Source organism: Ahaetulla prasina, chromosome 3, assembly GCF_028640845.1.
Source record: "Ahaetulla prasina isolate Xishuangbanna chromosome 3, ASM2864084v1, whole genome shotgun sequence".
Classification (NCBI taxonomy): Eukaryota; Metazoa; Chordata; class Lepidosauria; order Squamata; family Colubridae; genus Ahaetulla; species Ahaetulla prasina.
The window spans coordinates 223,149,081-223,163,538 of record NC_080541.1 but is presented as its reverse complement, the minus strand read 5'-3'; the positions used below and the strand labels follow the sequence as shown (position 1 = coordinate 223,163,538).

The 14,458-nt window shown below is 45.5% G+C and overlaps 1 protein-coding gene and 1 long non-coding RNA gene across 2 annotated transcripts in view; one reads left to right on the top strand and one right to left on the bottom strand.

The window, feature by feature from the left end:
- Positions 1–10,434, top strand: part of PCMTD2 (protein-L-isoaspartate (D-aspartate) O-methyltransferase domain containing 2) — a 42,735-nt gene extending 32,301 nt beyond the window's left edge. The window contains exons 5-6 of the mRNA XM_058175962.1: positions 1,122–1,245; positions 7,346–10,434. Coding sequence (XP_058031945.1) covers positions 1,122–1,245; positions 7,346–7,725 — 504 coding nt within the window. The 3' untranslated portion in view covers positions 7,726–10,434. The remainder of the gene's footprint in view (positions 1–1,121; positions 1,246–7,345) is intronic.
- On the bottom strand, positions 10,365–14,096 carry LOC131194682 (uncharacterized). Its single transcript, XR_009154269.1, has 2 exons — positions 12,690–14,096; positions 10,365–12,126 (listed from the first exon to the last, which is right to left on the bottom strand). It is a non-coding gene; the product is annotated as an uncharacterized LOC131194682 (long non-coding RNA).
- Positions 14,097–14,458: the final 362 nt, after the last annotated feature.

The window sequence follows — 14,458 nt, the reverse complement described above, 5'->3', positions numbered from 1 at the left end:
AGTGAATCTGGCTTTTTCATTGACTTGCTTGTCAAGAAGCCAGCTGGGAAGGTTACCTGGGACACTGGCAACTGTTATAAAAACAAGAGGGTTGCCAAGTGCCCGAATTTTGCTCACGTCACCATGGGGATGCTGCGACAGTCGTAAGTGCGGGCACCATGTGTCAAGTTGCTTTTTTTCAGTTCTGTTGTAACTTGGAACAAGTGCTAAATGATTTACAATGGTTGTAAATCAAGGACTGCCTGTAATAGTAGAGGTGAGATACCTTTATACTGAACTTTAGTTCAGGGTTAGGGAACGATGGCCTCTTTATGCCTGGTGGACTTCAACTCCCAGAATTCTTGAGCCAGCATCGCTGGTATGCTGAAGACTGCTGGTGTGGTGCAGTGTGTCTCAACCTCTGCAACTTTTAAAATACAGGAGAACTTGACTCCCAGAATTCCCCAGCCAGCATGCTGTCTAGAGCATTCTGGGAGTTGAAGTCCACACAACTTTGAACTGTTGAGTTTGAGAAACACTAGAGTAACTCTAATAAACTACTAGAGTAGTATACAGCCCACCATCCCAATCTTAGCAACTTCCAGGTGTGTAGAGCGACTCCCAGAATTCCTTAGGCAACAGGGCCATGGCTAAGACTTCTGGGAGCTGAAGTCAGGGGTGAAATCCAGCAGGTTCTGAAAGGTTCTGCAGAACCGGTTGCGGAAATTTTGAGCAATTCGGAGAACCGGCAAATACCACCTCTGGCTGGCCCCCGAGTGGGGTGGGAATGGAGATTTTGCAATATCCTTCCCCCCAGGAGTGGGGAGGGAATGGGGGATTTTGCAGTAACCTTCCCTTGGAGTGAGGTGGAATGGAGATTTTGCAGTATCCTTCCCCTGCCACGCCCAGCAAGCCACGCCCACAGAACTGGTAGCAAAAAAAAACGTGGATTTCACCACTGGCTGAAATCCATCGCAACCAGTACAACTGCTGGGTTTTAAGTTTAGCAAGGGCCACATTTGCAACGTCTGAAGCAGAGAAGTGTGTGTGTATGTGCGTGTGTTGCGGGGGGGGGGGGAGTTGTGTTTGGTGATTTCTGCTGCAGCACACATTTCACCTTCTGCTTTTGTCGTTCCATGCAGCTGACGAAGATTACTCGCACAGGCCCTTCCGCCTGGGAGACCAAGAAAATCTTGGCTGTTTCCTTTGCTCCTCTAATCCAACCCAACCACTTAGATTCAGGGAAGTCAAGACTGGTTCATTTGCGTAAGTCAGTCACATCTACCCGACTCTGTTCATGTGTTGATTCATTCCATTTTTGAAAACTGGGTCTAGTGCTTGAGCCTACAAACCAGGAGACTATGAATTCTAGTCTTGCCTTAAGCATGGAAGGCGGCTGGGTGACTTTGGCCGAGTACCAGGAGACTGTGAGTTCTAGTCCCGACTTAAGCATGAAAAATAGCTGGGGGATTTTGGATCAATCACTAGGACACTGTAAGTTCTAGTCTCGATTTAGGTATGAAAGGCAGCTGGGTGACTTTGGGCGAATAGCAGGAGACTGTGAGTTCTAGTCCCGACTTAAGCATGAAAAATAGCTGGGGGATTTTGGATCAATCACTAGGACACTGTAAGTTCTAGTCTCGATTTAGGTATGAAAGGCAGCTGGGTGACTTTGGGCGAATACCAGGAGACTGAGTTCTAGTCCCGACTTAAGCATGAAAAATAGCTGGGGGATTTTGGGTCAATCACTAGGAGACTCTAAGTTCTAGTTTCAATTTAGGCATGAAAGGCAGCTGGGTGACTTTGGGTGAACACCAGGAGAATGTGAGTTCTAATCCCATCTTAGGCATGAAAGACAACTGGATAACTTTGGCTCACTTTCCATCAGCCTAACCCACCACACAGGGTTGTGGGATAAAATAAGAGAAGGGAGGAGTATTAAGAATGTTTGCTGCCTCGAGTTATTTATAAAAAATAATGAAGGCAGGTTATACACAAGCACATCAATAAAAAAAACCAGTGTACCACTTGCTCCATTGTTATAATGGGCTGGATTGTTTAGCTCAAGGGTCTCCAACCTTGGCAACTTTAAGAGCTGCGGACTTCAACTCTCAGAATGCCTGGGAGTCCGCAGGTCTGAAAGTTGCCAAGGGTGGAGACCCCTGGTTTAGCTCACCTGGAACCGGGGTCTCCACACTTTTTAACACGCCCCGGTAAAGTAGGCTAAGATGAGCGATAGCAAGAGGCCCTAATCCCTTCATCCCCCCCAGGATCGAGCCTGAACCAGTTTAACCCCCCTTTCCGTTACTCTGCGTGTCAACACTTGATTTAGAATTTCCAGTACGCATACCAAAGAAGGAGAACGCCCAGAGGGACGCCCGGGCTTGTACCGTAATAAATATTTTAAAAGGGTTTATTACGAAATGGTCCATAAATATGTATAACATCAGGAGGATACAACCCCCATCAGTCGGGGGAGCCCTAATGGCTAGGAAAGTTCACATTCTTGACCTTGACACACAAGGGAGCTGGGGAAAAGGGACAAATCTTCACAGCCCCTTTTCTCCATACTCTCGCCCTTAGAGGCATCCTCACCTCTCTTCTGGGATCATTAGCAAGCGGGAAAATCAATGTTTGCTTATCGGAAAGGAAGAGATTAGACACTGAGCTTGTCGATCGAAAGGCCGGCAGTTCAGCGGTTCGAATCCCTAGCGCCGCACAGCGGGATGAGCTCCCGTTTACTTGTCCCAGCTTTTGCCAACCTAGCAGTTCAAAAGCAGGTAAAAAAATGCAAGTAGAAAAATAGGGACCACCTTTGGTGGGAAGGGAACAGCGTTCTGTGTGCCTTTGGCGTTGAGTCATGCCGGCTACATGACCACGGAGACGTCTTCAGACAGCGCTGGCTCTTCGGCTTTGAAGCGGAGATGAGTACCGCCCCCTAGAGTCGGGAACGACTAGCACGTATGTGCGAGGGGAACCTTTACCTTTAACTTAAGCAAGCAAACGATAGGGAACGTGGAAAGGAATGCCTGCCTTGGCTATTTGCTTAATATGCTCGGGGGCCAATTGGGATGCAAAAAGAAGCCTTTAGTCTGAAACAAATTAGGAGTCCCTGCAGGTTTTACTCCACTAGTCGTCCCAAAGGCGCTTTTTTGCTTTTTTTTCAAGAGGCAACTGGACTTTCTGGTTTTTCTTTGAAGGCGTTTTCACCTCTCATCCGAAAAACTGCTTCAACTCTGAATGGATGGGTAGGGAATGGAAGGGTTTATAAGTTCCCCCCACCGTCCAGTCAGAGCTGAAGAAGCTTCTTGGATGAGGAGCGAAACCTCTTCAAAGAAAAACAAGAACTAGTCCACTTGCCTCTTGAAAAAAAAGGGGGGGGAAAGGGACAAATCTTCACAGCCCCTTTTCTCCACACCCTCGCCCTTAGAGGCATCCTCACCTCTCTTCTGGGATCATTAGCAAGCGGGAAAATCAATGTTTGCTTATCGGAAAGGAAGAGATTAGACACTGAGCTTGTCGATCGAAAGGCCGGCAGTTCAGCGGTTTGAATCCCTAGCGCCGCGCAATGGGGTGAGCTCCCGTTTACTTGTCCCAGCTTTTGCCAACCTAGCAGTTCAAAAGCAGGTAAAAAAATGCAAGTAGAAAAATAGGGACCACCTTTGGTGGGAAGGGAACAGCGTTCTGTGTGCCTTTGGCGTTGAGTCATGCCGGCTACATGACCACGGAGACGTCTTCAGACAGCGCTGGCTCTTCGGCTTTGAAGCGGAGATGAGTACCGCCCCCTAGAGTCGGGAACGACTAGCACGTATGTGCGAGGGGAACCTTTACCTTTACCTTAAGCAAGCAAACGATAGGGAACGTGGAAAGGAATGCCTGCCTTGGCTATTTGCTTAATATGCTCGGGGGCCAATTGGGATGCAAAAAGAAGCCTTTAGTCTGAAACAAATTAGGAGTCCCTGCAGGTTTTACTCCACTAGTCGTCCCAAAGGCGCTTTTTTGCTTTTTTTTCAAGAGGCAACTTCCCTATCTTTGAAGGCGTTTTCACCTCTCATCCGAAAAACTGCTTCAACTCTGAATGGATGGGTAGGGAATGGAAGGGTTTATAAGTTCCCCCCACCATCCAGTCAGAGCTGAAGAAGCTTCTTGGATGAGGAGCGAAACATCTTCAAAGAAAAACAAGAAAGTCCAGTTGCCTCTTGAAAAAAAAAGGGAGGGGAAAGGGACAACCGTGACCTGGATGACTCACTATGACTCCATAGATAGTCCGCTAGTCGTTGCCGACTCTAGGGGGCGCTGCTCATCTCCCTTTCAAGGCCATTGAGCCAGTGCTGTCCAAAGACATTTCCATGGTCATGTGGCCAGCATGACATCACGGAGCGCTGTGACCTTCCCACCGAAGTGGCACCTATTTAGAATAGTGGCCAAAATTGTGGAAACCTTTTGGGAAAAGTGTATTTTCTAAAACTCGCTCATAACATCCCTTTTTTTTGGTGGGGGGGAGTAGTACCATAAAATTATATATCAATTTAGACAATTTAATCAAGAATGTAATGCAATAACTTTCATGAAGGATTTGCTATTAGAATAGCAGTTACAGGATAAAGAAGAAAAGTGAAACACGTAGAAAAAACGAGATATACTAAAATGTTAAGTTTATTTATTTATTTATTTCAATTTTTATACCACCCTTCTCCCGAAGGACTCAGGGCGGTATACAGCCTAGTAAAAATACAATGTATAAACATTAAAAAGAAGTTTAAAAGAAATATTATAACGTGGCCAAAATTTTTAAAACCATTTAAAATCATAAGACATAAATACCCCAATAAAATATCAATCCAGTCCCGCTTGAATAAATAGGTGCGTTTTCAGCTCACGGCGAAAGGTCCGAAGATCAGGCACCAGTTAATACTTACGTAGTTGGGTTAATACTTAGTTGGGTAACCTTTAGCATGAATTATGGCCTTACAACGTCTTCCCATGGAGTGAACCAAGTCTTTTGAGTTCTGCAGCTGTTCTAATGCGAAACCAAGATTGAATGATGGCTTCTATTAACTGGGTTTTATTGCTGGGTCACTTCTGACTAACAGGTTTCTTTAGTCGGCTCCATAGATTTTCAATTGGGTTAAGGTCTGGGCTATTCCTAAAGCTATTCCAGCAGTGGAATAGGATTATCTTGAAACTTCCCCCCAAAAAGTGATGTTATTAGCCATCAAATCTCAAAAATACACTTTTCCCAAAAGGTTTCCACAATTTTGGCCACTGCTGTATCTGTTTAGGACTGGGCCAATTCCAGACAGCAGGAAGCCAGGGAAGGGGGTAAGGTTACATGACAGCTATTATTATACTACAGTAACTCCTTGACGATGCGGACCTTCTGGTTGCCCAGGGGATCTCATTATGTCCTTCCTTGCTTTGGAGGACGTCGCAGGGACCAATCAGTTCTCTGTTCTTGCCAGACGTAGCATCCCGGTGGCCTCCAGCACCTTGATCAGGTCGCTGTACCGTTTTTGATCGGTTTAATTTCTGTAGAGTCCTTGGTGCTCTCTGAGCAAAACATCTCAGTCGGTGTATTGACAAAACCTGTCCATTCCAAAAGTCCACTTTGCTTGGAACCGGGCATAAAGGGGACCATTGGTAGCTCAGGGTTGACACGAAGGGTCCTTCGTGCTCTCTGGGCTCGCTTGTTTTCTTGAAGACATTGCATGACCCAGCTAGGTAACATCATCAATGCTAGAAGGGAGTGGGAGTTTGCTCTCTGCATATATACAAGTGGCTTGCCTTATCAGTGTTGGTTAGAATGTTCCTTGGTTAGGCTTGGTACAAATCACTTGTATATGAAAAGAGAGGATCGCCATTTCCTTCTAGTGCAGGTGATGTTACAGTCAGAACAATTATTCAGCTGAATGGCTTGCCTTCCGAAGTTTTTGGGGCTCCATCACTGGAGGTTTTTAAGAGGAGATTGGACAGCCAAATTGTTGTGACCTAGGCCCAAGTAGTGATTACCAGACCCAATCAGTCCTAAATAAACATATATTTTATTAGAACCACTGAGAATTACTTCATTCTCAGCTTAGTCCAAATTAAGTCCAAAACAAAGTCCTTCAGAAAAAGTCCTTCAGCCTTATCACAGACCTTTGTCCTCTTTGGCACCCTGCCAAAGGCTTTTCCTGGCAAGAACGCCACGAAGTTCAGAAACAGGAGAAGCCGACAAGAAAAAATTGTAGCAATGTTGCTCTTCCTAAAAAGAGCCCAAGAGCCGTTGCTGCTCTTTTAAGCCTTATGGGAGGGGCCAATCATCTCCTGGCCTTTCTCCCAAGTGGTCCTTTTTTCTTCAGCTGCTCTTGCCTTCTGGCAGCTCTTCTCATGCATGCATTAGGAATAGGCTCCTCCTGTTCCTCTGCCTCTCTGCTGTCCACCTCTGAAGGCTCTGGAGTCTGCGCACCGCTCCCAGATGGCCCTGGCCTCATCTCTGCCTCCCACGCAGAGCCCTCGTCCGAGCCTTCTCCTGACTCCAAGACTGGCCCATTGTCCTCCCCAACCTCCTCACTGTCCGACTCCGCTGCCAGCTCTGCAGACTGCTGGTGAACCACAACACATTTTTCTGGAATTTATTTTTATTATTTATTATGAAATTTATTGCTTACCAATCTCGTATCCAATGTCTCTGGTACAGGAATAGTATAGGAATTCCTCCTTGAGCAGGGGTTGGACTAGAAGACCTCCACGGTCTCTTCCAACTCTGTTATTCTGTTAGTTTGCTGATGACATGTCTACAAGAAAACCACCAAGCTCAGAGAGCACCAAGCGCCCAACAGTTCAATGCTGAGCTGCAGAGATTTTCTGTAGGGGACTGGAGGCTAAAACATACTCTGAATGGTTGCAGGAACTGGGCCTGGCTAGTCTAGTGAAGAGAAGAACCAGGGGAGACATGATAGCAGCATTCCAATATTTGAGGGGCTGCCACAGAGAGGAGGGGGTCAAGCTATTTTCCAAGGCACCTGAAGGCTAGACAAGAAACAATGGATGGAAACTGAACAAGGAGCGATTTAACCTGGAATTAAGGATAAATTTTCTGCCAGAGCAATCCACCGATGGAACAGAAGTTGCCTTCAGAAGTTGTGGGATCATCACTGGAGGCTTTCAAGGAGACTGGACTGCCATCTGTCAGAAATGGTGGGAGGTCTTCTGCTTGGGCGGGGGTGGGGGTTGGACTAGATGACCTATAAGCCCCTTCCAACTCTGTTAATCTGTTAAACCTCTGTTCTATCAGTTTAGTTTCTTCTAACCTGAGCCAGGTATAATTTCTGGCTTCCAACGCAGATTCCCTCACCTCTTCCCTTCTCCTCTTTCCCGTTTCCAGCCCCAGTGTCGGTTCGCAGCCTACAGGACCTGGCTCGCATCGCCATCCGCGGCACCATTAAAAAGCTGATCCATCAAGAAGCAGCCAGCAAAAACGGAAACGGCCTCCGAAACCCACCGCGGTTTAAACGGAGGCGCATCCGGCACCGCCGGATGGAAACCATCGTCTTCTTGGACAAAGAGGTCTTTGCGAGCCGGATCGCCAACCCTTTGGAGGATAATAATTGTGAGGAATTGGAAGAAGATTGCAGGGAAGACGTGGAGAAACCTATGCCGGAACTGAAGCCCGAACCGGCTACAAACACCTTGAGAGAGAAGATTCTCGGCCTGCCTCTCCCCGATCCTTTGAAATATTACCTGCTTTATTATAGAGAGAAATAAGGAGCCTTGGGAAGCCGATCCGTCAGGGAGGGAGGCAGGACAATAACACAACTCGGCAGGGCTGACAAAAAACGCAAGGCCACTTGCTTGCCTTTTCACACAAACCCACCCGCGTGGGGTGAGAGTTAAACTGGGGAACACGGCTGCCAGGAATTTTAAAATAATGGGATAGCCTTTTCCTTCCCCCACCCCACTCCCACTCCCACCCAAGACCCTTTCCCTTGATTTGAGTGCTCCGGTTTTGTCCTAAGCAGGACTTCCTTGGTGAGGAAGAGAGTGCGGCAAGCCAATCCCGTATATCTGACAGAAGAGAGGGGTTTCGTGCCGGTAAAAAACAACAACAACAACCACCCTGAAAGGAAAATCACACATTTGCTGAAATATTTGTGAATATCTCCACTGTTTGTTTGTTTTTTTTTTGTTTGTTTGTTCCTCCCTCCCTCTCTCGCTCTCTTCCAGGAAGCAGTTTCAGGAATTATATATATATAAATATGAATAAATTCTTATCGGGCGAGTGAGGCTGGGAGGCTGGCCTCAGCTGAACCACTAGGGCTGCCTTCGCATCGGATGTTTAAGCAGAGCTTTTGCAAGAAGGGGAACGATTCCCCAGAGACGACGATCTGGGGATAAAAAACCCAGAAGAGATTTTCATCCTGTACGATTAAAAAGGAGAGAGGCCAAAAAAAAAAAAAAAGGCCGTGTGCGGCTTAAGCAAGGACAGTCAAATCAACGACACCTTAACGCTGCAGCAGCCTTAGACTTTTTTTCATTGGCTCGCCTGAAAGTTGGCTGGGATTTATCATTCCCTGCACGGATTTCAGGTGATGAAGAAGGAGAGGCGCCAGAGAAGGAAAACAGTTCCTTCAAACCCACCTGGCCTTGTCCGAGGTCCGTTGAAATCAAGTATGTCACGGAGAGATAAAACCGGGCACCTTGTTTGAATTCAGGTGGTTAGTTATCCAGACAGGAAGCGCCTGGAGAAAACTACCAGTGGCTGGGTGGGCTCTTGTGTCTTTACCCCCAGCCCATCCTACCACCACCCCAGGGTCTTCTACTTTAGCAGAAAGGCTAAAAACTCAACATTATGTTCCCTCCCCCCCCCCTTTTTTTTTAAAAAATTTTATTTTATAGAGGCTACGGTAAAGCTTACTTCGAAAACATGGCACAAGGCTTCTTAAATGTCCCCTAACGCACAAATCCTTCTGGAAAGTAGATTGGTTTTTGGGTTGGAATTTAGAGTGAGCAGAAGCAGTCGTTAAAAATTTTAGGGCTTTTTTTTTTTCCCCTCTCTCCCTTCCAGCTGAAATATTGGACAGGATCATCTGATATTCCCCAGAGGAAGGGGGCCGAAGATAGTTTTCAGTTTGCTTTAGATTTCCTGTGGAACGTTTTTAACTTCTCAGTGTTCGCGGTTCAGCTGCTTTGACTTAGAAAACAGTGAGCCAGAGGTTAATATTATTTTTTATTTTTATTTTAAGCTGAAATGCAGGCAAATCTCCCCACCCGCCCACCACCGGGTTTTTAGCTCTGGCAAAGCAACTCTCCTCATTAAAGTAAGGCGGCGATGTCCTGCGGGCTTACCGGGAGCCGAATAAACCCGTGCTTTGTGGTCCCCATCAGGGGAGAGACACCCCCTCCCCGCCCTGCCCCCAGTCTAGTTGGCACTGCATGTGCAATGTTGTGTTCCATGTTGTGTCCTCTGAAGCTTTGTGTCAACCATAGCGGAACGATCGTTTTGTAGAGCTCTCGGTAATAACAGTTAAAACTGTGCTGAATTTCCTTCGGTAACTTTCATTTTTGCTCTGAACGATGCCATTAAAATTGTTCGATGCTCCGTATCTCTTTTCTTCGACTGAGTCGGTCTTGTTGGGCCTTTTGGGCTGTCATCGTCTCGGGTGAACGGCCCATCAACTTTGACATCATAGGTGTCGTCTTAACCTATGGTCAGGTTCAAGTTTTAATTGTCCGGAAAGCAGTTTTATCAAAGAACCTATGAAATCCTTCTCTGCCACTTAGGTTTAATCTTCACGTTTAGTTCGGTAAACGTTCTTCTTTCGGCGTTAATAAATCCTGCCCCCCCACCCCGAGGCATCCTTTTCATCAACTTTTACTTCTTTCTACTTGTTTTTGGGGTTTTCTCAAGAAAGAACGACCAGAGTTATTGTGTGAAGGTTTTTTCTTTCATCTTCACCTTCGTTAAAAACGATCTAGAATTCTTTTTTTTTTTTTTCCAGCGCGTAGAAAAACAAAACAAAACCAAGGATCTTCGGGAGCCCTTTTCTCTTGTTTGGGGTGAAAGATAGCAAGATTTGCAAGCCGTTGTGATTTGTTCAGTTGTCGTTTTTATCAATATACGAAGGTAGAAAAAAAAATTGTGTGTTTGGGTTGACAGCATAATGTGAAATAACATAGGCTTTTAACATTGTGAACAGAAGAGGAATTGTCAGTGTGGTATTTCTACACACCAGCATACACACACACACACACACACACACACACACACACACACACACTGGTTAATCCGGGTCAGTGTGTTTTAGCCAACTAACGTGGCCTATGATATCTGTTCTTGCAAAATATATATATATACATATCGCAGTTCCCTCCAATGTTTATTGTTTTCCAGTTTCACATAAGCATTCTTTTTTTTTTTGGTAGCTTTGGGATAGAATCGCTAAGTTGTACCCTTACGACAAAAGGTTTTGCTTTCCTAAGGTAGTTAAAGATGTAAATAGCTTAGAGATTAAGATTGGGAAAGAAGAGTTAACTTCTGGAGCATGGAGACCGTTTGGAAAGAGAGTGGTTTCGAAAATAACAGATTTTTATCGAAATACATGTCCGTGTCAAATAAAAATGGTTCCACCTTAAGCAAGCGGTAGTGTCGGTGCTTTGTCCTGGGAATACGCTCTCCTCCTGCATGTTCCTTCCATGCTCCTCCCAGTCACTTTCAGAATGGACCCTCAGACTCTGTGGGGAGATGGTCTGGTTAGGGGGAGAAAGCTTAGCGGGAGCTCCCCATTGAAACAGCTCTTACTGTTTCTTGGTCGAAAAAAGAACACCAGACATTAATATTTACTCCAGGAGCAAATCAACAGATGATAAATCTGTTCTCTCTTTCCATCCATCATTACAATCCATCCATTTATCTATCTATCTATCTAATCTCTCTACCTACCTAGCTGTCTTGTCTATCTATCTCTATATCTACTTACCTATCTATCTTATCTGTCTCTATATCTACCTACCTACCTACCTACCTACCTACCTATCAGTATCTATCTACCGGTATCTGCCTATCTATCTACGACTCAACGCCAAAGGCGCACGGAACGCTGTTCCCACCAAAGGTGGTCCCTATTTTTCTACTTCCATTTTTTACATGCTTTCGAACTGCTAGGTTGGCAGAAGCTGGGACAAGGAACGGGAGCTCACCCCGTTTAAACGCGGCACTAGGGATTCGAACCGCTGAACTGCCAACCTTTCGATCGACAAGCTCAGCCACTGAGCCACCTGACCAGATGTGATTTAGGGATGAAGCTTTAAGATGTGGCTTCTGCATCACCTCTTCTGATCTCTTGGGATAGAGAACTGTAGACTTGTGTAGAAGAAAATGATATTAGGATTTAACAACCACAACTGGAACTGGAACTTTGATCATGAAGTGATGTGTTCGTTAAATAAGTTACACCCGATCTTTCAAACCTGTTTTTTTCCATTACAAAAAGAAAAAAAAATAGCCATGGCAGTCGTTAAACGAAACATGCAATCATAAAGGGAATCCCCACATTGACTTTGCTTGTTGGACATCCCTGTTGTGACCCAGGGCCAAGTAGGTAGTAGGAAACTCAGCCCGTGGGAAAAAAAACTTTATTCGAACAGCTGAGAATTACTTCATTCCCAGCGTAGTTCAACTAAATTAAAGCAAATTCCTCCCAACACAAATTCCTCAGTCGTATCGCAAACCTTGGTCCAATTAGGCAAACTGCCAAAGGCCTTCCTTGGCAAACGTTCAGAAGTCACAAAAATAAATGCAAGACGTAGACGAAGCAGAAGACGAAACTGCCAATGTTTTCCGGCAAAGCCCAAATGCCGTTGCTGGTCTTTTATGCCTTATGGGAGGGGCCAATCATCTCTTGGCCCTACTCCTGAGTCGTCCTATCTGCTTGAGCTGCTCTTGCCTTCTGAAAGTTCTCATCTGTGCATTAGGAACAGGCTCCTCCTGTTCCTCTGCCTCACTACTGTCAGACTTTGGAGGCTCTGGAGTCTGCACATCACTTCCGATGGCCCTGGCCTCACCTCAGCCTCATCGCTGTCCGACTCCGTTGCCAGCTCTGCAGACTGCTGGCAGACCACAACAATCCCCTGGGAAGGTCGCCAATAGGAATTATACGACATGGGGGGCTGCAGTGGTCATAAATACAAGAACCATTGGTTAAGTCACTTTGTTCAATACTGTTGTAACTGAACACTCATTGAACAAATAGTTGTAACTTGACTAAAATCTACCGAAGAGCATGTAACCTCCACAGAATTGCTAAAACGCCTAGAACACCCCCACACACACACAGGAATGAGCTCATTCTCTTGACATCGTAGCCCATCAAGAGACAATAAACTGCCTCTCGGCTTTCCCTACCTGAGTCCACCATTCATGATCAAATCAGCAGAAATAACTTATTTTTGCCACTAGATGGTGCTCTTGTCCTGGCTTTGTCGGAAACACTTCACAGCTGCTAAACACCAGCCCAGTTTCTCCAGGAATACAAAACAAACAGCATGCAGGTAGTCCCTGACTTACAACCAGAGGTGGAATTTATCCGGTTCGGACCAGTTCGGACGAACCGGTAACTTCGACGAGCAGTTGGCACCGCGCAGCCACCCCCGCTCTATCCTGTCTTTTATTTCCTGCTTTGTAGCTCATCTCAATCTGATTACACACACACACACACTGCTGTTCTACTTACGGTTGCTGACTTGGAAGGTAAGTAGCTGGGCTTCTAAATGCTCCCTTTTCAGTGCTGCGCGCAAACGCCTTAGGTCCATGCGCAGGCAAAGCGCGCACTCACCGGACCGGTTGTTCAACCTCCAGCATTCCACCACTGCTAACAACCATTCATTTAGCAACCGAAGTTACAATGGCACGGAAAAAATGTGACTTGGGACAATAATTCCCAATCTGTACGGCTTGGCAGCCCAGCAGGCAGGTATGGGGAGAGAGGGGAACCAGCCAGCTGGTTGCACAAGTCAAACTGCACAAGTGCACACACCAGCCCGTTGCTCACACAAATTAAGTTGCACGTGCGTGCAATCATGCTGTCCAGATGCTCACATGGCCCAGTTTCAAACAGACAATGGCCCAGTAGTAGGCCGAGGGCCCAGGGATTGGGGTCCTCAGACATATGACTGCTTTTCACTCCACTGCTGGAGCACCCCTTGGTCATGTGATGCCGCGGTGTGGCTCAAGGGCCGCGGTGTGGCTCAGGCTGTAAGAAGCCTGTTATTAAAACACAGCTCCCTGCAATTACTGCAGGTTCTAGTCCCACCAGGTCCAAGGTTGACTCAACCTTCCATCCTTTATAAGGTAGGTAAAATGAGGACCCAGATTGTTGGGGGGGCAATAAGTTGACTTTGTAAATATACAAATAGAATGAGACTATTGCCTTACACACTGTAAGCCGCCCTGAGTCTTCGGAGAAGGGCGGGATATAAATGTAAATTTAAAAAAAAATGTGATCAAAATCCAGCTGTTCAGCAACGGGCAGGTATTTGTGATGGTTGCAGCGTCCCAGGGTCACGTAATTCCCCCTTCGTAACCTTCCCAGCAGCTTCTGACAAAGTCAATGGGGGGGAAGCCAGATTTGCTTACCAACCGTGTGATTCACTTAACAACTGCAGTGATTTGCCTAACCGGCAAAAACAAAAATCGTAAAATGGAGCAAAAAACGAACTGAACACCTGCCTTGCTTAGCAACAGAAATTTTGGGCTCACTCAGTACAGGTAGCATGGGTAGTCCTCGACTTACGACCTCAACCTTTTTGTTGCTAAGTGAGACATTTGCCCAAGTGAGTTTTGGCCCCGTTTTTAGACGTTCCCTACCATCATTGTGAAGTGAATGACGGTCTTTTTTTTTGTTGTTGTTAAATAATTTTTATTGAGTATTTTACATTTTTAAAACCAAACACACAATAACAAAAGAAAACACGAGAAAAAAAAACCATACATACACTTACATCAAACGTTAAACTATACTACTAACAACAGATATATACAATTTTACAATTTTCAGCACCGACTTTCAGCACCAACTCTTAACTTTTATCTTCCTGCTCCTTCTCTTTATTTCTAAATATTCATAATTAACCTTTTTGTAAGCAGGGTCATTATTTACATTTATATCCTGAGTATTAATATCAAATTTTACTTTACGTTCTTATTTCTTAATTTGATTTCTGTTTTCTAACCATGTATAAAACCTGTTCCACACTTTGTAATAATCCGAGTCGTCTCTTTCTTTGATCTCCATCGTTAATTTGTCCATTTTGGCGCATTTGAGGATTTTTAAAATTATTATTTCTTCCGATGGTGTATTGGTCGAGTTCAGTGGTGGGATTCAGCTAGTTCGCACCACTTCCAGAGAACCGGTTGTTAACTTTCTGAGCAGTTTGGCAAACTGGTTGTTGGAAGAAATCATTAGGGCAGAGAACCGGTTGTTAAATTACTTGAATCTTACCA